Below are 22740 nucleotides of genomic sequence, written 5' to 3' on the forward strand. Positions count from 1 at the left end.
ACCACAGAAGAGTTGCTGTTTCTCAGGTTCAAATGAAAGAAAAATTGGTTGAGAGCACCACATCAGCTGAACACTAGGATTTTAAAAAATCATCTACATGCTTAAAAAGAAAAGTGAATTATGAATTAAAGGTTTCATTAGTTTACAATTTATGCCTTCATCATATATTTCTTTTTTCTTGATCCTCATGATTTATGTCTTCTAATGAAGCAACAGTGTTATTACTTCATATTTGTAAAGATATGAAAAAGATAATTGTATTTTCTTCTCTATTCTTTGGTGATACATACCTGCAGATTTCAGTTTTATGAGTTGGAATACCCCTTTAACAGAAGCAGGCTGTAGTTGCATTGTTGCCTGCAAATCTTATGAATTCCTTATTCATTCCAGCTGCATAATTATACATATTAATTTTCAGGAGGGAGGGAAAGCCTAGTTCAGACTTTAAAGACAGCACATAGGAGGAACTAATGCTCTGATCACTTCATTGCAACAACTGTTCTTAAAAAAACAAGGATCCTGTGATCAAAGTTAGAGAGAAATTCCATTTATATTTCTCGATCACATTCTTACATATTTTGTACAGATGTTTAGAATCCAAGATCCTACTCTGCTTGGTTAGGAGGAGGATCCCCAAACTTAATCTTTTTTATGGCTGAAATGACTGCTCAAAGAAAGAAAGAAATATGGAATATTATGTCAAACAATTGTGTTACAGGCCTGTAAAACCTTCTCACTTACCAGAATTTTAATGTACCATATTTTATGGAAAATCCCAGTTGTGATGAATCTCTGTTTTCTAAGGAGGAAAGGGAGTAAGGAAAATAGAGATTTTACTGAAAACCTTATTGAGACTTCACAGTATGTGGTAGGAAGAAGATTTTTTTTTTTCTTTTAATTTAATTCTTTTCTGGAGTAAAGTTCATAGTGCGTCTGTTATCAAGAAAATCACTTGTTACTTGAAAGCAAAATGCCTGCTGAGCTAGTAGTGAGTTAAATCAGTAAAGATGTGAAAGTTAGGTTTACAACACACAGAAAGGAAGGATTGGGGTGACTCTTCAGTGAAAAAATGCTTCTGGCTTGCTAAATGTGACATTTATTTCCTTAATACATCATTTCACACATACTGTATATTACATTATCACCTTAGTCAACGCTTTACAAAGCTTTAGTTATGCTGCGATTTGACAGTAACGCTGTGAATTTGTAGCCTATGGCCTTTGTGTGAAGCAAGCAGGTGCTTAAGCTCTGTCTGTCTTTTGTTAATCTGGTCAGATAAAATAGCACTTTTCTGACATGCACATAGTATGGTATTGGTTATCCCACAGCAGCATGGACCTCTGATGCAATGATGTGCTTAATTTATTTAATAGATGCTAGGTGCTACGTAAGTTTTAGGATAAGAACATCCACTTTAAGTTAGATTTTTTTTGAGACACGATTTTACTAGCAAACCTGCTATCTCTTTCCTTGTTGCTTCCTCTACAGTAGAGATAATTTGGCATCATTTAGTATGGCAAATATTTTTAATGTACACATACTTGGCATAGAAAAATAAATGCTCTTCTTAGTGATGTTTTCAATCCCATACACTTCTTTTTTTTTTTTTTGTAGGGTCAAAATTTTTTATGTTACTGTTGGATCAGTTTTAGAAAGGCTCAGAAGATAGGTACACTGTCTTGTTGCAAAAGAAGTATACAGATAATGGCTAGCACAAGTACACTTGAATTGTGAACTTCTATGAACTTTATGTATTATCTGTGTACCTGGTAGTATCAAAGAATTTTAGACTGAGTTCGATTCAGAGCTTTGAATAACTTTTGTTCCAAACCCCAACACACATAGTTGCAAAAGCATTTTTTCCACAGGAAGGAGAAGGTGCACGGTGAAAGCCTTGTCCTCCAACAGCTGTTGGGTGTTGCTTACCATCAGACACGTGCACAGTGTTGTACCTGAACCTCTTTTAGCAAAGAACATCTGTAACTATCTTTTGCATTAGTGAAACATCTCTCGGAGATGTCAGTGGGGACGATGGAAGACAGAAAAGCTTCATGTTTCGGGATAGTGCTAAATTGTTGAATTTACTGTGCCCAGCTGAAGAGCAAAGGGAGGGACTCTAGCTCTGAGTTTTGATTATTTTTTTTTTAAATATTTGTGTTGAAAAAGCATTTCATAATGTGCAGACTTATTTCTTCATGCTGGAAATTGGCTTAAAATAGGCTGAAACCATTTCTTACATTCTGTTAGCGTAAGAAGTGCAGTAACTAGGTTGGAGTAGCAGTATAACCTGACTTTACCTTTAACAATCAGTGATATTTGGGAGGTATCTGCTGCTCTGTGTTGACTCTCCAATATCACACAGAAATTAAGCTGTTAGACTTTTATTTCCTTTGTTCATCCTATGAATGTGTCGATCCCTCTAAACCCTTCCCAGAGTGCTGGCAAGCAGTCTGACAACATACCCACTGGCAGAGCAACCCCTCGCAGTTTCCTAGGAAACACGACTGCTGAAATACCCTGCGAAGAGCAGGAGGATGAATAAAAGGAATGAAGACAGTTACTTTGGGATTTTTCCCCCCTAGTTCTTTACTCATCCAAACAATATCAAATATGTAAGCAATCTACTACAAATAATAGTGTCACTGTGGTAATAGGGTAGTCTGTTGTAACATGCCTACAATAGTTATGTGCTAATCACTGAAGAAAGAGAGCAAGAATGGAGTTACCTGTCTTTGTGGATTAGAATCCAAATTTTATTTCTTGCTTTTCATGTCAGTGATTTTTCAGCTTTTGATAATGCCTGCAGGTGCTGTTGGAGTCCTGTGGTCAGTTATGAGGCGAACACAGCGAAGCTACGGGGAAGCCGTATACATATTTCTCGGTTGAGGAAAGCCATCACTCCTCTAATGTGGAAGAAGAGAAGGACAATGTTTTTCACCCGCATCTTCTCAATCTTCACCTTTCTTCGAACCCTGTAAATTACATTCTGGAATGGCAGGGTTTGAGTCTGTTGCTTACTGAAATGTCTGCAGCAATAAATGATTCTTATAAAGAAAAAGCTAGGGCTTTATTACTTCTGTTGCCATTGCACAGTGCAAATAGTTGATTTCCACTGCGACTGCATTAGCTTCAGTGGAGAATGGACCAGGAAAAAACCTGCCACATTATTTTGTTCCTTGCAGACTCTTCTATGGCTCTCATCATACTAGGGCTCACATTGCTCTTAGATGGCATATTAATTGATGTGAATAAAATCTCTTAGGTGGTTTGGGTTGGGTTTTTTTCTGTTTTCTTTTTTAGCAGAAATTGGGGAGCTTTATGGTGACGTTGTGTTCTTATGGAAAATAATTTCAGTAGTTGTAGAGGGGGCCTTCCTTTTAACATAAATGGTTTTTACTCTGTGAACAGCAGCACATTACTTTGAGAGCTGAGTTGTTAGCTATGACCTTTATTCTGATGCTTCATGCGCAGGTATGTCCTATTGCTGTAACCTGGAAAGGGCAGAAGGCCTGTAAAGAAAAAGTCTTCTAACCAACTACAGATAGTGGAAAAAAACATAGTGGAGTAACTCTAGTAAAATAGGGGCTTCTCAAGAAATCTAGGAATTTCCAATAATATACCAATGTTCTTTTTTTCTGTCAGTGTAAAGGAACCTGTACCATTTTTGCAAACAATGGTATTCTGTTCTCCCTGCTAGAATAAGGTATGAACTGATCCAAACTGGTGCGTTGACTTTTCATCTGTGGTGACAGATCTTCTTCTCAGTAATAATGCGGTAATATATACACTGCTAAATAATGTTTTTCTAGACTTTCTTGTCTATATCTTCTTGCTAGTCTTCCTAATCCACCTGCAACCAAGTTAAAAAAGAAATCCTTTAAGAATTCTGCGGGTAAAGACTCCATAGGTGATGATAAGAGTTTTTAGTCTTAGGTCCTAACTTGCTCTAAAGCCCTCTGGTTAGAAATGCTGTTCTTCAGAAAACCTGGGGACATAAGAATGGGTAAAAATCCAGTGAAACCTGGAACTAACCCCTTGGTGCTATTATAATAGTGTTATGCTATGTATGTCTTGAATTCAGAAGAGCATTTGTTAAAGAATTGCCTATAGGTTCTTTGTATTCTTTAGTCAAATTAAAGAAAGGAAACTTTAAGTACGGCTTTCCCCCACACACACACCCGCAGTAGTCAGTATGATGGCAAATTCCTGATCCTTCTGCCTCTTCTTCCCCCTTTGCATGTCTGTACTTATGCTGCGTAATAGGACAGACTGGAATCTGGGTCAGAGGTTAGGGAAAGAGGGTAATTAAAGAGCTTACACAGCAGCCTGGGAAACAGACCACTTAGCCTGGAGTCCAGGGGTTTGTAAGGCTAGTGGTTTCCCAAATAAACTCTGTGAATACGATCGCGCACAAAGAAGTGGGGAAAAGTAGAGGGGTGGGAGAGACGGGGAGCAGATACAAGCTGCAGCTGCAGAATGCTGGCTTTGCGATACAAAGTAGGTGAACAAAGCTATCAGTCTTACTGCGCTTTTCCGTTCCTCCCACCCACTTTGTATTCATTAATAACACTGAAATATTATGCTATATAAAACAGTTTCTGCAGAAGAAACATCTGGCTCCTGAAGGCTCAAGCAGTGGCTTTAAGATTTCCAAGATATTCTTCATCATACTTTGTTCTTTTAGTTATTTGTAGGTGAATTCTGAAAACAGGCCAGTGGTAAACACTTAAGTGGAATCCAGGTTTATGCTTTTCTGTGTTTGTTTTGAATATATCTCTTGATATTAATATGATTTTTAGAATGGTGTGAAAAAGAATGTTGCTCGATTTGGAACAGACTGCAATTCATGCAGGTCTCTTTATTCCACATCACAGTGGGGCACTGGATTTTGAAGCTAAATTTCTAAACTCAGCAACAAAGGCATGACCCATAAAATTCACTGAACCCCTTACAGCATGTTAAGAGGTACAGTCATACAGTGAGCTACTTCAAAGCCAGATCTCTTGGAGCAGCTGTCATGTAGCCTTGGGTACTGTTGCTGCTCACTACACTTACAGCTCTTACTCTGTGAAAGACAGCGTGTTGTCCTCCAGCCCTGCAGCTAACGTGCTGGCTGGCTGAGCTTTGGTTGTGTCTGGGTAGGTGCTAGGTGAGCCCTGGAGCAAGCTGGGTCCTTTTTGGGTGTTCGGGAGGTAAGGGCCGTAGGAGCTGGAACTGGGAATAAAGGTAAGGCTTCTTTGGCAGAAAATATAGGTTGTAGGTGCATGACAAAGGGGTGAAATAAGCCTATACAAAACTAAGAAGTAAGACTCATAATAGAGATTTTTTTCCCTCTTTGGCCATCCTTTAGGAAGGAGGCTGACTAGTCTCCACAAAATTTCTATAAATGTGTGTATTTCTGTTTTTTCCTAGTATTGCTTTTCTTGTGTCTTGCAAATTGGTGCACTGCTATGAAGAAATAACTTGCTAACTCTTAGCCAGCAGCAACCTGCACCTATGTTTTCAGCCATAATTCCTCTGTATTACATAGGTATTTGAATTTATGTCTCCAGCTGGGGGCACGATCCAGTTATATGTCAGCTGTACTGGTTAAAGCAAGGAAAGATGCATTCTGTCAACCCTGTTTCCCAAAGTCTGCCTCCCAGTTCTTTCTTCTGCAGTGTGCTCCTTGGCCATGTTTAAAGCCTGTCATCCTGCACTGATATATTTTTTCTCTCTGCAAACTAGCACTTGGTCATCTGACAGCACTACCTCTCACAGTAATTTTTAACGTCCTTAAAAATTATGACATGGAGATGGTGTACCTTGAGGGCTGTGTCTAGCTTGGAGAACTAATGAAAATCTGTTTGGATGGAGTCAGGCTGTCCTTCAGTGAAAAATTCCTCAGCCATGCAGATGAGAATTTCATGGTCACAAGCTAAACCAGAAACTCTTCAATTTGATTTTTGATGTCTGTTAGCCTAACTGAATGTGATTGCATTTGAGGACCAAGATGTATTTAGGCAAGACTTTTTCCTGTCTCAGAAAATACAGTTTCTACATAATTATATTCCCTTGAATGAAGAAGCTGTATAAAAAGGGGCTGCACTAAGGATAGTCATCTGAGAAAAAAATGAATACACTACCATATTATTGTGGTAAAGGCTGAGTAAGACTTGTAAAATTGATACACTGGAACAACAATTATTGTAGCATGTAAAGGTACCAAAGAATGTTCCTGACTCTCTTTTCTGTTAAAGTTTTACTTTCTTTGAATGCCTCTTTGGAGGTAAACTTGTGTATGTTTCCTTGTCATTTTGAAGAAGACGAATGTGACAATGAATTACCTACATCCTCTACAGTCCTTTTGTCATTCCCTGGAAGTGTAATTTTTATATATCTATTTTTATATACATGTATACACATACAGTGATAGCCTTTCAGTGAAAGGCTTTTAGATGAGGCTCTTTGCTGTGCAAACTGAAGCAACCAGATGCTGGAGTAGCATCTGCATCTTTCCCACACGCTTGATTTACTGGGGCTCCTGTAGGTACCCACTGAAAGCAGTAAATGAGAGAGAGTCTTTCCAGTACTAGAGGAGGAGAGATGTTTAGATTTGTTGTCTGTTGTTCTATAGAAGTGGTTCTAAACGAAGCACTTTTGTGTCACCCCATATCCCCCAGTTGTTTGGATTGTTTGCTTTTGCTATGGAATGGTAGTACAAGTTTCATGGCACTATTTCCTGTGAGATTTGATTGATGGTGATGAATGTGGGCAGCTACTTTTCCCCCTACTCTGTTCTCCATATGCCTAATAAAAACATAGAAATAACTCTATTTTTGTGTGTGTATGTGTGTTTAAACAAAAAATACTGTTTTGCATTCTTTCGGCTATTTTTCTAACCGTTCCAAAATGTGTTGCTGGGTTTACTTCTTTTTTTCTTCTTGTATTTTGCCTCTTAGACCAAGCTATAAAAGAGCCAAAGATTGGACTTGAAAGGTTTTGCCACTCAGAATGTGGGTGGAACTTTAAAACTTGTAAATGATATGATACATGATCTACAAGAAGTTCTGCTTATTCACTTGATGCATATGATATAAGAATTTCTGAAATCTAAAATAGATTTTTTTTTTCAAAATACCTTGAAACTGTGTTAATTCACTGTAAAGGAACATAAAGAAGCACTTTTTTACTGTGAGGGGGGCTGAGCACTGGAATAGATTGGCCAGGGAGACGATGGAGTCTCCCTCCTTAGAGATATTCAGAAGCCATCTGGACACAGTCCTGGGCAAGGAGCTGTAGGTGGTCCTGCTGGAGCAGAGGATTGGAAAAGACGACCTCCAGAGGTCCCTTCCGATGGCAACTGCTCTGTGATTGTGTGGTTCTATGAAGTACTGTTAAGTTTTCATTTATTCATATATAGCAGAAAATCCGCTTTGAAACTGCAAGTTAAAACAGCACTTGATTAAGAAATACAGGAGTGTTATTAAAAGTTCTCTTTCTTTGTGCAGAAACACGAACAGATAGAACAAAGAAACTGTTTAGACACTACACAGTTGGATCCTATGACAGCTTTGATGCTTCAAGGTAAGAATTTTTCTTTTCGGTCGCAATCTGTTTACAAAACAGGCTTTTATTTAATTGTTGCTTTTGGTTTAGACTTTTAAGGAGAAGAGGGAAGCAGATTACTAAACAGAGCTTCTTGATATCATTCTATATCTAAACTGTTTTTTGTCACAGGTTACTTACTTTTTTCATATGGAGTGGGCCTACAAAAATAGGGAGTAATGAAGTAGTGAGTATCACTACTTTGTTTTCATGAGTGGTAGAAGAGATCAGCGTTTCACAGAAGCAGTTATGCTCCAGCTGCTTCTACAGTCAAGGACCACTTAAGTTGTTGGGTGCTTCACAAGATCAGGCTTTCTATATCTATTCACAGAATTATACTTGCTGACAAGAAAACTAAAATAAAATGTTGTGACTTGTTGTTCTGAATGGTATCTTAGATTCTAAGTAGAAATTAGGCTGTTAGAAATGAGGAATTTAGAAATTATAAGTTATAATTTTTTATTTGTAGTTTCTGCTGATTTTAAGCGGGTTCTTCTCCTGCATACATGTACATTAGACATAGAGCCAACTTCTGGTAGACAGAATGATTCTTAAAATGCAGAACCTCAGTTAGCTTTTAGTGGCTTTCTGAGAAAATTGTTGTGGCTTACTGGAATCATTACACTCTTCTGACTGTTTTACTACAGCTTGGGGTTTTTTTTTTTGGTTTTCAAGAAAAACACCTTTTTTGTAGGATAAGAATTCTGAAGTGGGTAAAGTATGATGGTAGAATTTCATGTAGCACACTATTTTTTAAAAATGGGAAAGAAAATGTGGCAACTGTTGATTTTATTATGTAGTCTTAACCCTTGTCCTGAGGGTCATGCATAGTTGCTATGCCGGTTAAACAATCTGGGGAGAGGGTGGAGTTGGAGTCAGCTGAAGTAGTTTGGATACCCAAGATGTCCTTCTGTCTTCCTAATGGTCGGTGTGTGGAGCTCTGAAAGGCAGGGGGCCTGCTGGTTGTCTGCTGCATGCAGCCTATAAACATTTGAAAAATATGTAATTCTTCAGTCTCTTGACTTGTGATTTGAAAGTGTTGCAATGTTGGATGAAGAGGGAAGGTTTGGTGACACGGTGGGAACCACAGGCTTGTGAGTTGGCTACAGTCATCCCATCTTGGAGGCTCTGATCTTCCTGTTACTGTATATGGTGTGCTATAGGGCATCAACTCTTACTGCTGTGACTGAGGAATAGAGAAACCCCATTTCAACATCTTGCATATTCCCCTGCCATGATCAGCCAAATTACCAAAGCTTTGCACTGTTGGACAACAATGTGGTTGACTGAGTAGCCTAATAATGATGAAGTTGCTGAGAGAGGCTGTTATCTGTACTGGGAAACATGTAGCTGTTCTGCAGAGCAAGCTAACTGGTTACTAGTTGCATTTCCAGTGAGCAGAGCTGGCTTTTCGCAACATGCTTGTATTGATCGTTATTCTATAAAATTTCATAGCCTTGTCTTTGTATTTCAGTGCTTACGGATAGGATTGTTCCTGTAAAACTAAAAGCTGTACCCACAGCATGTTGCCTCAGAGATACCAAGTAGTCCTACTTGGAAACCTACTCCTTTCTAACAAAAGATTTTTTCATTTGAAAATGTCACTTCTATCAAAACCTTTTTTATTGTTTTGATTTGTTTGGTTTGGTTTGGTTTTTTGTGCAGGTGGGGGAGCTATTGATTCTAAAGCCTTTGGATTTTTTATTGTCCTTTTCCCAAGAAAATTCAGGTCCATTATTGGGTGGGAGCAGTGCCATCTGGCTTTCTGAAATAGGCAGCACCCTGCTGTTTAGAGAGGTTATTTTGAAAGCAGGAGGCCAAAAGCCATATTCAGACCAAAGGCTTGAACCTCATCAAAGTGGTGCTCAAGTATGTCCTCTAACCAGTGAGCTGTTGGGGATGAATGGATTATACTCTCTGCTTTTGGGAAGTCACAAAAAGTGTGTGAGATGTTTTTTTTTTTTGAGGGGGGAGGTGGTTTATATTTTAATTGGGTTGTTTTCTTCCTCTTAAATTGTTGGGATTGTGCAGTGTGACAGCAAAGGTCACAAAAAATGTAGATTACCTGATTCAGGACTACAGCTGAGCAGGAGAGTTTATCAGATAAAAGTATAGTTTTTGTACAGCCTTATTATTGAGAAATTAGGTGTGAAGTAAGTCTGCAATTGTTCCTCACTCTGGCATTGATATCTATTAATTGTCTGGGCAGTAAGAGGGAAAGCAACAAAGCTTTCCTGACAGCTTCTGAGTAAAGCAAAGTTTTGAAGAAAGCTTAAGGGTAGTTTCAACAGAGAATCTGAAACCCAGTGGACTCATCTTGAAAAGTGTTAGTGGAAATTGAGAGGGAAGGATAGGAGAGGGTAGAATTAATGGGAAATTCTCAGAAATACAGTGGAAAGACTTGCTTAACCCACGTTTAAGTAGAGAAAAGTACGGTAATTTTAAGATCTTTGTAAAATAACACTAGGAAAACTAAAAACATGTTTTTGGTGTCTAAGTTTCCAAACCCTAGTTAGTTGCTTGAAAAGAAAAAACTTGTTTCTCAGAGACACATATAACAACTTACTATAACCATGTATTTACAGAGGACATACACCATGATGAAAGGTAAACTTCCTTTTTCATCCTTTACAAAGATGACGTATAGTGACACACTGTTCTGATACTTTTTTCCTAAACAAAATAGAATTCAAGGACTTGCTGCCCTAAAACTACAATAGTACACAAAGTTGCATTTCAGATACTTGATGGAGGCTGCAAATCAGCTTTTTTTACATCTAAATGGTAATTTTCCTGGTACTTATGTATTGCTGTAAATAAAAAGAATTTGCATTTAAGAATCTGACTGGAGATTAGTATGTCTTGTTTAGTATGTACAGATTTAATTCCTCGCATTGGCTTCTTCAGGAGGGGAATTAAGATGCAAGCAAGATGTCAAACTTAACAGCAATTGCTGGTATTTTCAAAACTGTAATGCTTTGATTACTTTCTCTGTTATCATTTCCTATCAAAGTAGGGAAAGAATATAGTAAAACAGATTGAACTGCTTGCAGTTAAGTTTTAATAAACACTTGTTAGAAGGCAATTGTGCTGATGTAATGTGAAGAGCTTTGAAACAAAAGTATTCTCAAAGCCGATCCAGTTCCTTTCTGGAGATGATGTGGGGGAGTGAGGGGAAGTGGCTGCTGCCTTCTCTTTTTCCTTCCCCCTCCCAAATGGCAAAAATTGCTGAGTTAGAAACGCTCTGTTCAGAAATCTATATTAATGGGCTTATTCACATGCAGGAAAATACATTGTACATGGCATTTTTCATCTTTAGGAAAATGTGCAGCTTGAGCAATGGAGGTTCATTAAATCCTATTTCAGCTTTTGCATAAGAGATCAGTTATCCATATATAAATACTTCAGGAAAATGGGTAGTATACTTACCAATATGTAGAAAGGCAGTGAGACTTGCTGCCAGTACGAATAGTCATTAAATATCACACAAATATAATAGTGAAACTACCAGGTCTAATGTATTATCTGCTTTAAATGCAGATGGGAGACATTAATTCTGTTATGCAAAAATGATGCTGTCTTTTACAGCTGTCATGCGCTGCTACTGCTGACATTCCTTTACACGGATTCCTTTACTATTTTATTAAAAGCTTTGAAGAATTAGTTACTTTCAGTCATTTGCCTTTAATCTGATGTAGATGGACAGATGTTGAAGGGAAAGATAGGCTTTGTTGCAATGGCATATGTGTCGGAGAAGGTAAAGTTTCTTACACTAACAGGAGCTCTTATTGAACAAACAGGAGTAAATACACATCCCTGGACATTTGTCTCGGGCTGCAGCTCTGAAAGCTGAGGTAGGAAGTGGAACGGGCAAAGTCCATCTGCCTCTCCAGACGGAGGAAGCAGGCAGCACCTCTGGGCTGAGACCCCGGGAGACGGGAGGCTGTACTTGCGTGACATGCCCTAGTGCCACACAGAGGAGCAGAAAGGAGGCAAGGAAAAATCGTAGAATTATGGAATAGAATCACATAATAGTTTGGGTTGGAAGGGACTTTTAGAGGCCAGTTAGTCCAACCCCCCTGCGATGAACAGGGACATCTTCAAGCAGATCAGGTTGCTCAGAGCCCCGTCCAACTTGGCCTTGAGTGTTTTCAGGGATGGGGCATCGACCACCTCCATGGGGAGCCTGTGCCAGGGCTTCACCACCCTCACTGTAAAAAATTTCTTCCTTGTATCTAGTCTGAATCTACCCTCTTTTAATTTAAAACCATTACCCTTTGTCCTAAAGAGCAGATATATAAACAAAGTTGTGAGGAGATAATGTAAGACTGCTTTGACATCTCTGGAGTTTTGTGTCTTCCCTGTATTTCTGGTCAGCAGTGGTCAAGACAACCATGGGACAGTGTTTCTGAGAGCTGATCCCATTGAGTTTGTTAGGAAACATGTTTGTTTGGGCTGGATGGGCAATATTGTGACCAGCAAACCAAAAACTTCCAAAGCATTCTTAATATTCTTCAGAAGTCTAGTTAAGATTCAGGACTACCTTTAATTCAGAGAAAATTGTAATTCTGAAATTAGTTATTTCATCAAGGTTGCATTCCAGTTTAATAACAGAAATTATTGCCAAGGCATATAATGGATGTTGTAATTTAAAAAAAAAATGTTTCTTTTTTAAAAAAATTTAAAATAAGTCTTTAGAAATGATTAATTTTTATCTGCTTTTTAACTGAAGTGAGGGAATGGAGTATTTCTCTCAAGATAGGACAGTGAATTGTTCAGTCAGGAAAATCAGAGAGGACAAAGTTAAGTTATCAAATTCAAATATGTGAAATTAGTTGTTTAATTTCAAATGTAAAATGTTAGCATCTTTTTAAATGTGATATGACTGATGATAAAGCGGTAACTTAGTTTTCATACTCTGGAGGCATAAATAATATGAGCAATTTTGGTACTATGTAAAGATTACAAACTTATTTTGGTGGAAAACATGATCCAGTTGCCTTAATGGATTTGGAAACTTACTGCTGCATTAATTGCGTCATGTCCCTCCTACCTCCAGCAGAGAAGTAGCAAAAGTCAATAGCATAGTTGAATGCCAACTTCAATGCAATTATGAAGTATGCAATAGAAATGTAAGATCTCCTGCCTATTCTGTGTCTTCCCTTTCTTCACAGTACAATCGACTTTCACGTCTTTTTGTTTTTTTCTAACCACTGTAGCTGGTACTAATCACTGCATGGGTGAAGTTTTCTTGGTGCCTTTTCTTGATATCCTATGGCTACAACAGTATTAAGAAGCTCACAGGAGAGGATGTAATAATAAATAACCTTTTTCAAAGGCTTGTTGTCACAAAGTTAATGACAGGACCAAATTGATTTGCCTTCTGCTTTTAGTTCTATTTTTGTGGATGAAGAAAAAGAGGAAAATTGAATTGTGTAGCCTGGGAGGTATGTGTAAGAAAGCTTAATTAAAAGCTTTAGTCATTAACCTGAATGTCCCTACTTGGAGTCAGGTGGCAGCATCCCTGTCTCCTGAGCGTAGAAGCTGACAGAAGCAACGCTGACAGAAGCAACGCCTCAAAAGCCAATTTACATACAAACACTTAACAGAAATGAGAGACTCTTCTTGGCTGTGTACCCCAGCAATTCCCTGTTGATGTTGTCATCTGCACCGTCGGTTAGAGCAGTACCAGCTTTAATCCTAGACAGCTCAGAGAGACTCTCTGGCACAGCTGAAGCTGTTTGCCACTGTAATTCAGCACGCTGGGTAGTGCTTTTTATTTTTTTGTTTTGTAACCTGCAGAATCTGCCTGTTGAGCGCCTCAGCCTTTATCCCAAAGTTGTGATGTAAATGATGCTGTCTTAATAGTTTAAGCATTAGGTGTGTTACACAGTAATTACACTTTTTTTTAGTGGAAACTCTCCATTTGAGGCATAAATACTTTCATCCAGTTTGATATCTGGTTTCATATGTATATTTTACGTAAATAGATTATCTTCCGTCTGGAAAAAAGCAATTCTTCATCACGTTAAATATAGATTTAAAATGGATGGAAATGTTATGAAGAGTTCTGGTCATTGCAAGTCATGAGGCATGTGATGCTCGTCAGGGAGCTGAGGGACCCGTTCCTGGTTACGGCTTAGCAGTGGTCCCATTTCCGTCTTGCGGTGAATCTAGCATACGTCCTTCTGCGTGCGGCTGGCTTTTGTGCAGCCATCAGCAGCAATCTGTTAAATCCTGGCAAACGATTCTTTACAAACATTGAAGGAATGTAGAAGAGCCGGTGTTATTTTTTGGTCTCCTGCTTGCCACATTTTCATGCTGGTTCTCCCTGGGCCTGCAGAACAGTGAGGGAGACACCGAGAGAAGTATCATCACGTAGAGAATAGGTCTTTCTGAACTGACGTAACTGTATTTTTTTGTTGTTTTCTGTTGGATGGCACCAGTTCCACTGTACTAATCCTTTCTGCGAAGTTTGTACAGTTCAGTTGATCTTTTGCAGGAAGTGGAGTAAAGACATTAAAATGGATGCTGTTCATCCTTAACAATAAATGCATTATTTTTGTTACTTTATTCTGGGATTGATACACTGATAGTAAGTTGTTCTTAGCTGCAGGCACAATTCTTGGTTTCCATTTCTCTGGTGGAAAGAAGTAAAAACAGTAGTATTTTAACTTTTTTGCATATGTACATAGCTCAGTTTTTGTCCGGGAGATAGTAGCAAAATTGTCTGAGTATGCTCATAGTTGTAATGTATATATAATGTAATATATACAAAATACTTACATAGATATATCCATGTGATATAGCGATATTGTTACATCTGAATGCTCATTGAGATTTTAATGATTTAAGATCTCTGCATATGTGATGCTCTTGGTTCTTGTAGGCATAGGGAACAATCCGCACCAATGAAATAATGGAAAGCGATGTGTATAAAATGTTTTGTGTGTGTGTGGTGTTACCTTATTTCGAAAGATATTTTGTTGGGCTTGCCTGATGCCTGTTCTGAATTAATTCGTTTACTGTGAGTGTAATGGTCTGATAGTGCTGAACTGCTCTTAATGTGTGAGGCAAAAAGACAAGGGTAGCTCATTTTTAATACCTTGTGCCTCATTAACTTGAAGAATATAATACAATTTGGAAAATTACGTATATGTTTAAGCCATAATTAAGGCATTGTAGATTTGTTGGAACAGGTAGAGATGTAAAATGCGAAGTTTTTAATTTACAGTGATTTAATTTCTAATGAAAATGATCTTACTTGCTAATAAACAACTTTGCACTTTGCCTCCCCTGCTGTTGTGTGCTGCCATAACTGAGCGTTTTATGTCGGTGACTGCGGAAAATATTTAAAGCAATTGCTAAAATAGGAGGTAAAAGGGGGGGGGTGTGTGTATATCTGAACTGTAGTATCTCTTCATTGAAATCTGTAGTATAATTGCATGAAGACGCAATATTAGCCTAATACAATTAACAGATTTGCAATAATAATGAATTTGCAGGAACATGCAAAACTATACAGCAAGGGAAAGAGTTTCCATGAACTTGTAAGTGCATTTTTAAGTTGTTTGCTGTCTTAACAGTGAAGTTTCTTTAAAATGCTTCAGTAAGATCCTGCTTTTAGCAATGAACGGTTTTGCATCTAGTGATTCAAATTTGTCAGACATTTTCTGGGCTAGGTGTTTGCCTAAATTTTTAGAGATGAAGTGTTAGCAAAGACAGACCAAGAGTTTCCAAGACCAAAGTTTAAAAAAAAAAAATGTATATACCCCTTCCCAAACTGAGAATTAACATAATCTTTCTGAAAAACTTGAAAGATCCACCTCTAGTGCTGGTGAAAACCTGACTATGGGTACAGAAGATGCTGACTGCAAGGGCCATGATGTGGTGGATGTGCCATCTCCTGCACAGCAGCGGATGCTCTCAAACTCAACAGTATTTTCTCTGCAACTCCTCCAGCCGGATGCTGGAGGACAGGATGGCTCTAAATGTCAGAGCAGAAAGCGGCAGCCTGTGTCCTGTGCATGGGGAGAAATAAAGGTTTCTAAATTAGAATAGAGAATATAATAAAATTTAAAAAAAAAAGGAAAAATGAGTGGAAATGACAGAAGGTCAGGACAAGAAAAGATTGTGAGGGTGTGATTCCAGGTTAGTTAGAAACAGGAGCCACGTAATTAGATGCAAGCGTAGAGCAGAGGAAAATAGAAGATTAAAATGTTTGTTTTTCAAGGGAAAGAAGAATGAGTTCTTTTCGAAGAAGTTTCTATCAATTAGTGTTTTACAATCCTGTGTCCTAGCCTCCACTGTGATGACTTAGCTTCCTCTATGTGACCTTTAATTCCCTGCCCCACTACACCTTTGGCTGCCTTCCTCTCACCTAATCACTAGATGAGCAAAAGGTGACATATGGTGCCTGTGATTATAAGTGATGCATTTTTAAGTTTTGGCAGGCCAAAAGGAACAAATAACTGTTGAGCTCGCATTGTGGGCTTTCCTCCAGTCGGAGCAATGAATGATTGAAATAACACCTCCCCCCCCTTTCCAGACACATTTTCATGAATATTTTTTGCATTTCCAGAATTTGATCTACAGGGTTGGTTTTCATGCTCTAGGTAAAACTGGTCACTAGAAAGCTCTTCCATTGTGCAAAATGTAAGATTGATGGGAGGAGGAGGTCTGGTTTTGTGTTGGGACAAACAGATGTGCTGGAGTGGTATTTCTTTATCAGCTGGGTGGAGTCAAACCCTACACAGAGGGACCTGCTAAAGAGCAAGCAATAGCTGGTGTCAGGGTGTTCACCTGGAATAAAGAAGGTCTGGGCTTGAGTCCCATGTGTGTTAGACTGCTTTGACTTATTGCTGGTGGATGCCAAGAACCTGACGGATAGAGCAATTCTTTATCCAGGTCTTTTGGAAACTGTTATTCTTTCACTGAGCCAAGAGACAGGTGCTGTCTCTGTCCTCAGAGGTTCTGGCGTTCTGGTGGGGATGTTAGGTTTGAATGATTGGCAGATGTACCGACTGAATAGCTGGTGATATTGCTAGGGGTGTCTGCTCTCTCTGACGTAACATTTCATCTCATATTCTGGAGAACTAATGTCTAACAAAGGCTTAATTTAGATTAAAGTATATCAACAAAAGGTTTGCTTTAGTGGATAAGCATTTCACTGAAACATTTGGTGGCAAAAATGTGTCTTCTAATTTCTCTGTGTTTAAATAAAAAAAGAGCATGTTGGGCACAGATAACAGGTCGCGGAATTAACAGTTTAATGCTTTAATTGAAAACTAGGGCCGATACTGAGTAGATGGTGTGGCCCTGAAAACTAGCATTTCCAAAGACTGATAGTGTAGCACTGTCAGATCTGTAGCTATAATAGAGGTGGTTTATACCTCTACTGTAAACACTTCAGACATCATAAAGTCTGAAAGACACTTAAAATTAAACTCTGAGCATCTTAGGTTAGTCACTCAATTGAATTGAAATGATAAACCTAAATTTTTACACCGTCTCCAGTACTTACAAAATAAAAGCTTCATAATTCCAGAAATTACACATCAGTGCAACCAGCGAGCTGTAGCTGAATGTCAAAGGAGAGGGGGCAGTAAGGAAAGATTCCAGTTCAACATTCACTTAATTAAGAAAGGTAACTGCCGATTTAAGCAAAGCAGAAGTCTCTCTCTTCATCAGCTGGTATCTATAAAGTCAGTGATGTTTGTTGCTACCGAAGCTATGGGCTAAGCTGGCCATGCTTTGACAAAATTGCTTAAAATTAAGATACTGTTAGACAAGAAAGCTGTTAAGATGGACATTTCTCAAGCTCGCTTGCAGATAAGGAAACAAAATTTGGAGTAGGCTTAAAGTAACTCAATGGCTTAGTGTAATTAGAGAAATGGAGAGAGGGGAGGCTATACTTCAGAAAAAAGGTAGCGATGCCACCTCCTTTTTGATGTTAATGAGATTGTAAAACGATACGGTGATTAGTCAGGATTTTTAAAGGGAGATGTGCAAATTAAACTCTTAATTGGAGCCACCTCTTGATTTGTTTTCAGTAAAATCCTAGAAAATTAAAGTTTCTCACTCTATACTGTGTTTTTAAAGCTCTTGGAAAAAAATAAAGTGGGAAAGTGCTTTCAGAAAAACTTTCCTCTATGCCTTTGTTAATACCTCACTTGTGAGACAGAACTTGAAACTTGCTTGTAACATGCCTTATACTAAAGTATCATAAAATGTTACAGGAATTTGAACACTGGTGATAAAAGCACTATACACTTTGTACAATGTAGAATTTGAAGTGAAATACGTCTGTGAAGCTGAAATGAGCAGTCAGGGTTACTCAGACTTCTTGTGGTTAGAGCTGTATTTAGTTTCCAAGAAATGCAGGACAGGAGGACAGTAATTCCACCTGCTTGTCGTAGGAAACGGTGTGATGGACACCCTGAGGGGTGCCTTAAAACTAATTTGAAACTCAGGGTTATCACAAGTTGTGAAATCACCGGTCTCTTTCCCCAGTTTCATGATTTATTGATGTTTAGCCTTTAGTGTGTTTAGACTTTCTGAATGGCTAAGTGAGCAAATCAAGTTATGATACTGAAATGTATAGTGAATTTAATAAATGTTACAAAGACCTGCAATGTCAAACCACTACCTTAAGGGACTTGTAACACATCTTAGAAGTGTTAATAAAACTTTTTTTTTTTAACTGAATGTGTGACTAAAAGGTATTCTAGAAACACAAATTGAGATCCTGAGGAAGGCAGATATAATCTCCTGTATTGTATCATGGAATATGCCCGTGCCAAGACATGATGACAAAACTATACAAGAAGAAGAGAGTACAGTGTACTATGTCTTTCAGTTTAGACAAGGAGCAAGTAACAGAGCTTGGTTGGGAGCTGGTGGAGTCCTTTGGGGAGTCACCAAAGGTGCTTATCCATGTCTTACACCCTTCCCTGCTTTTGACCTTTTGCAAAGAGAGGGTGTAGGGCTCCAAGGACTGCCACGTGTCCAGCCCAGCATGGTTGTGCATATGGTCCACTGGCTCTTTCTGAAAAGGGAAGGAAAGAATTCAAAGTCCTGTCTGAAGTATGCCAACTCTGCGATAAGCATAGAGATTGATTAGCAAGCTTTATGAACTAGTTCACAAGCTGCATCAGCTGAAGAAAATCTTTACTGTTATATGCAGTTATGTTTTTATACACTGATACCATTTTCTGAGATCTGGATTTACTTCCCTGGTTCTACCTGTGTTACATGTCCTATTTGCTAACCTTGAACGCATTCTTTTTCTTGGTACTCTGGTTGCCTGTGATAATACTGACCACCTTTAGCAAAGACATTTGGAAAGCTATTGATTAAAAAAAACTTGCATAGAAAAGCAGTGTTGTTATTAATAACTATTGTTATTATTCCTTTTGTGTAAATACTTTATATGTTAAGAAGCTTAGGGAGAAAATTCCTATTTCTGTGTGGTTTGGTGGCAGTAGCGGGGGCTGGAACTGCAGCTGGTTTGGGGTAGAAAAATACAAACCTAAGAAATAAGGTGAATAAATATTCTAGTTACCTAAACATATGTATGTGTTTGTACAGTCTGTTTGTTCAAGGCTCATAGCATGAGCAATGAATATTAATATTTTCATAGTGCAGGCTTAGATTGCTCAAATGCTTGATAATTACAACTGATAATTGCTCCTAAGTGTCAGGTAGAAGTGGAGTGTGCTGTAGCCCAAAATACTAATGTGATTGATGGAACATCTGCGTGAGCTGGTTTGAAGGACTCTGCCTTATAAAACTCTCATGTTCTACACTAGAAGGACACCTGCCTAAATGTTTCATGTTTAGTTTTCACATTGTCATTGTGTGGTACTTGAATTGACTGTTTATTTTTCAAATACAAATGAAATTAATTAATTTAGCGGAATGAAGCTTTTCTCTTTTTAAGCTCGCTTTGCCACCCTCCTCGCCCCACCATGCTTTTTTGTTTTCTCCCTACCAGTGCAGATGCAAGAGAATAAAAACATTTCTCTTAAAAGAGACTACATATACTCATTATATTGTGTGTGTATATATAGTCTGTATACATATTCATATATGGGTGTCCATATATCCATACGTGTAGGTACATATGTATCCTATATATACAGGATCATGGCTTTACCATTGACTTTTTTTTCCTTCATATCCTATCCTGAGATTTCTGGATAATATAAAGTCAGGCTTTTGCTGGATGATTTATATTTGCAGGAAGTTGTTTGACTGTTTTGCTGTATTGATGTGTTAGTTTAGTGGTTACAGTTTCAGCAACTTACGGTGAAAACACCCAATAGTAGTACTATCCAAATCAACTGATTTGAGTATTACTGTACATTACCTACTCCCTTCTCCTGCACTCAGAGGAATATGATAGTAAGTATAATTAAAGGCTAGATAAAAAGAATGTGGACTGATATACATACATAGAGGGAGCAAGTTTCTCCTTGGTCCTACATACAGAAATTTTGTAACTTATTTGCACTTGTGTCATAAAATTTAATGTTTCTTTTTGAAAACCTGTATTTCTTTTTATTGTTTTAGATCATAAATTCCTTGAAGTATGTAGCACTGTTATTTTCTTTGACATAGGTTGTTTCTTTATAATTATGGTTAATCTTTTGGGCAGCTCTGTCAATCACAGAGCTGGAAAAAGTAGCACAGTCTTTCTAACTTCCTAATTGTTATTGAATCACTGGATGACCGATAGTGGTAGTTTTGGTAACTTAGTGAAGAACTGTTCATTTTTTTACCAAGGGTATCAAGTATTCAAAATCCAGTAAAGACAGCTAAGACAGCTTGATTACTTGATTTAAAAGTGTGAATGAAACACCTTTTTAAGTGGAAGAAGTTATATGCCCAGTCAGTTTTACTGTACTCTGTAATTTCCTCACAATGCAATATAGGCCTGTGCAATGTAGGAATTAGGGAATATATAAATGTCTTTCATGGCATGCTACGGTTTGGCATGTGCCTCTTTCATCAACAAATGAATTTCAATGGAAAATATGCAGCCTTGCTTTTCTCATGATCCAAGATCTCTACAGGATGTTTACTGAACTCTGTAGAAACAGCATTGATACAGGATATTGGAAAGACAAATATATAAATATCGGAAGTATATAGGAGTATTGCTGAAGCATCCTCTCTTCCTTTCCCATTCCTTTACTTGGCCTGAGCTTAGCCAGCTGAGGAAGACTTGACTGTGCCGAGTTAGCCATTCAGCCATGGAGGGAATGTAAACTTTGCTGAGGAGAAATTAGAATATGTCCTTTCTATTGCAATTTGAAGATATTTGCCAGAAATAAACCCAGAAAGAACAATAGTACAAGGGGGGTAGGGGTGGTCTTTTTTTCCTTCTCTGATTTTTTGCTTGAGTGCCAGCTGTGCCAGTAAGGCATTGACGCACAACCAACTGTTGGAAGTGCTGGTAAAGATACAGTTATTGGATGTTGTAGTTTCCTCAGAGCACCTGTGAAGCTGGAATCCATAGGTAGTACTAAGCATTTTATTCCATCCTGCATATCCATATGCAGCCCTGATTTTTGCAATTGTTTTTTTGTGAAATAACAAAATGACTTGGAGTCACTGTCAATGTGAATTTCTGACGAAATAATGCTTATTCTCCAATGTAACTAGCTTGAAGACACTGAAGGGTATTTTGAGAACTATATTAGCTGTTATGGATGGACAGCTTTGTTACCTCCACATATGACCTCTAATTCATCTGATTACATTTTCACAGTGGATGTTGTACTGATGTGAGAATTCTGGATCATGAGAATGAATTCATTGTTTGGGGAAACAGCAATGGAAGAAAATGTAGGCCTGTGCCCCAGTACCCTTTTTGAAGAAATGAGAAAGAATTAGATCTGTGAGTTCCTACAAGCGATTTTGATGGGTTTTGGGGTAAACAGAAGAAAGGGGAAAGTCAAACACTGCAAAGAAGGGAAACAATGTTTTTACTTCGATAGCTAATTGTGAGAATCTCTTGGCCTCAGATACTGAAGAGCAGAAAGGGTGATCCTGTGGTTTTTGTTCTTCTATATGATTCTGTTCGTCACTTCTCTGTCATATTTTAATTATTGTACCATCATTGTACTCTATCTTCAGCTACCTAATAAGGAGTTTAGCAACTTAAATTTAACCATTCCCCAGTATTTCTGTTCTAAAGACAGGTTGTGTCTTCTTTGAATATAATGTTGAGGTACTTATCAACAATCTATTTTAAAGTATTTTCTTACTGCCCTCCTCCCAAACACATCTTACTATAAACTTCCAGATAAGTATACGTTCTAAAGGAAGTGGGAATAAGTAGTTGAAAAAAGCAAAATATAGAAAGCAAATGCACATTTTAAAAAATGATAGAACAGGTTTGTCTGAAAACTGGAAATTATTAATTATTATTAAATTATTCAGAATGTTATCATGAGAAACTATGAAAAGATTATATCAAAGGCAGTAGCTTTGGCTTGTGAATTATTCTTCAGCATAATAACCTCTTCTTGTTCAAAGTTGCATCGTATATTTACCAAACAAGACAATTTCCATTGCAATGCAATGAAAGACGTCATCATGTTAGGGAATCTCTGCGTGTGACAGCAACATATTACAGAGAGGTTACTATGAGTTTGAATATACGGTTGACTACATCTTGCTGTTTCTGTCTGGGTTGTCAGTGGTTAGGCAGGGACCATCTGTGTATTTTCCAATTTGTTGTGCAAGGAACCATACTCACTGGTGTAACTAATACCTCTTGAACAAGTAATTGCTCATCCACATTTTATGCAAGAGTTTGAAAGCTCTTCTGTAAAACCTACAGCTGGATGATCAATGCCTGGGAAACTTGAGGAACCACATACAGAGCCTTCATTAATCTTGAAGGCCTGCATTACTAGGATTAGCCAATTTTCCTGGAGTCATTAGAGTAGATGACTGTAAATAGTAAGGTTGTCCCCTTTCAGCAATGACAGAAAGTGTTCTTCCACTGGAAGTCTTGTTATATCTTACAATAAGATTTGCTGTAGACATAATTTCCATTTTATATGGTATCAGGACAGGTAACTTCCCAAGAAAAGGGAACTATTCTGAGAGAATATTCTTTACGTGCTTTTAACGGGGACT

General features: G+C 38.0%; 1 protein-coding gene across 5 annotated transcripts in view; it reads left to right on the plus strand.

Moving 5' to 3' along the window:
- Positions 1 to 22740, plus strand: part of SHANK2 (SH3 and multiple ankyrin repeat domains 2) — a 331195-nt gene that overhangs the window by 166328 nt on the left and 142127 nt on the right. For all 5 annotated transcript variants that reach the window (XM_075425300.1, XM_075425301.1, XM_075425304.1 and 2 more), the window contains one exon: positions 7491 to 7566. In XM_075425300.1, the coding sequence (XP_075281415.1) occupies positions 7491 to 7566 (76 nt within the window). The remainder of the gene's footprint in view (positions 1 to 7490; positions 7567 to 22740) is intronic.

Source organism: Opisthocomus hoazin, chromosome 7 (genome assembly GCF_030867145.1).
Source record: "Opisthocomus hoazin isolate bOpiHoa1 chromosome 7, bOpiHoa1.hap1, whole genome shotgun sequence".
Lineage (NCBI taxonomy): Eukaryota > Metazoa > Chordata > Aves > Opisthocomiformes > Opisthocomidae > Opisthocomus > Opisthocomus hoazin.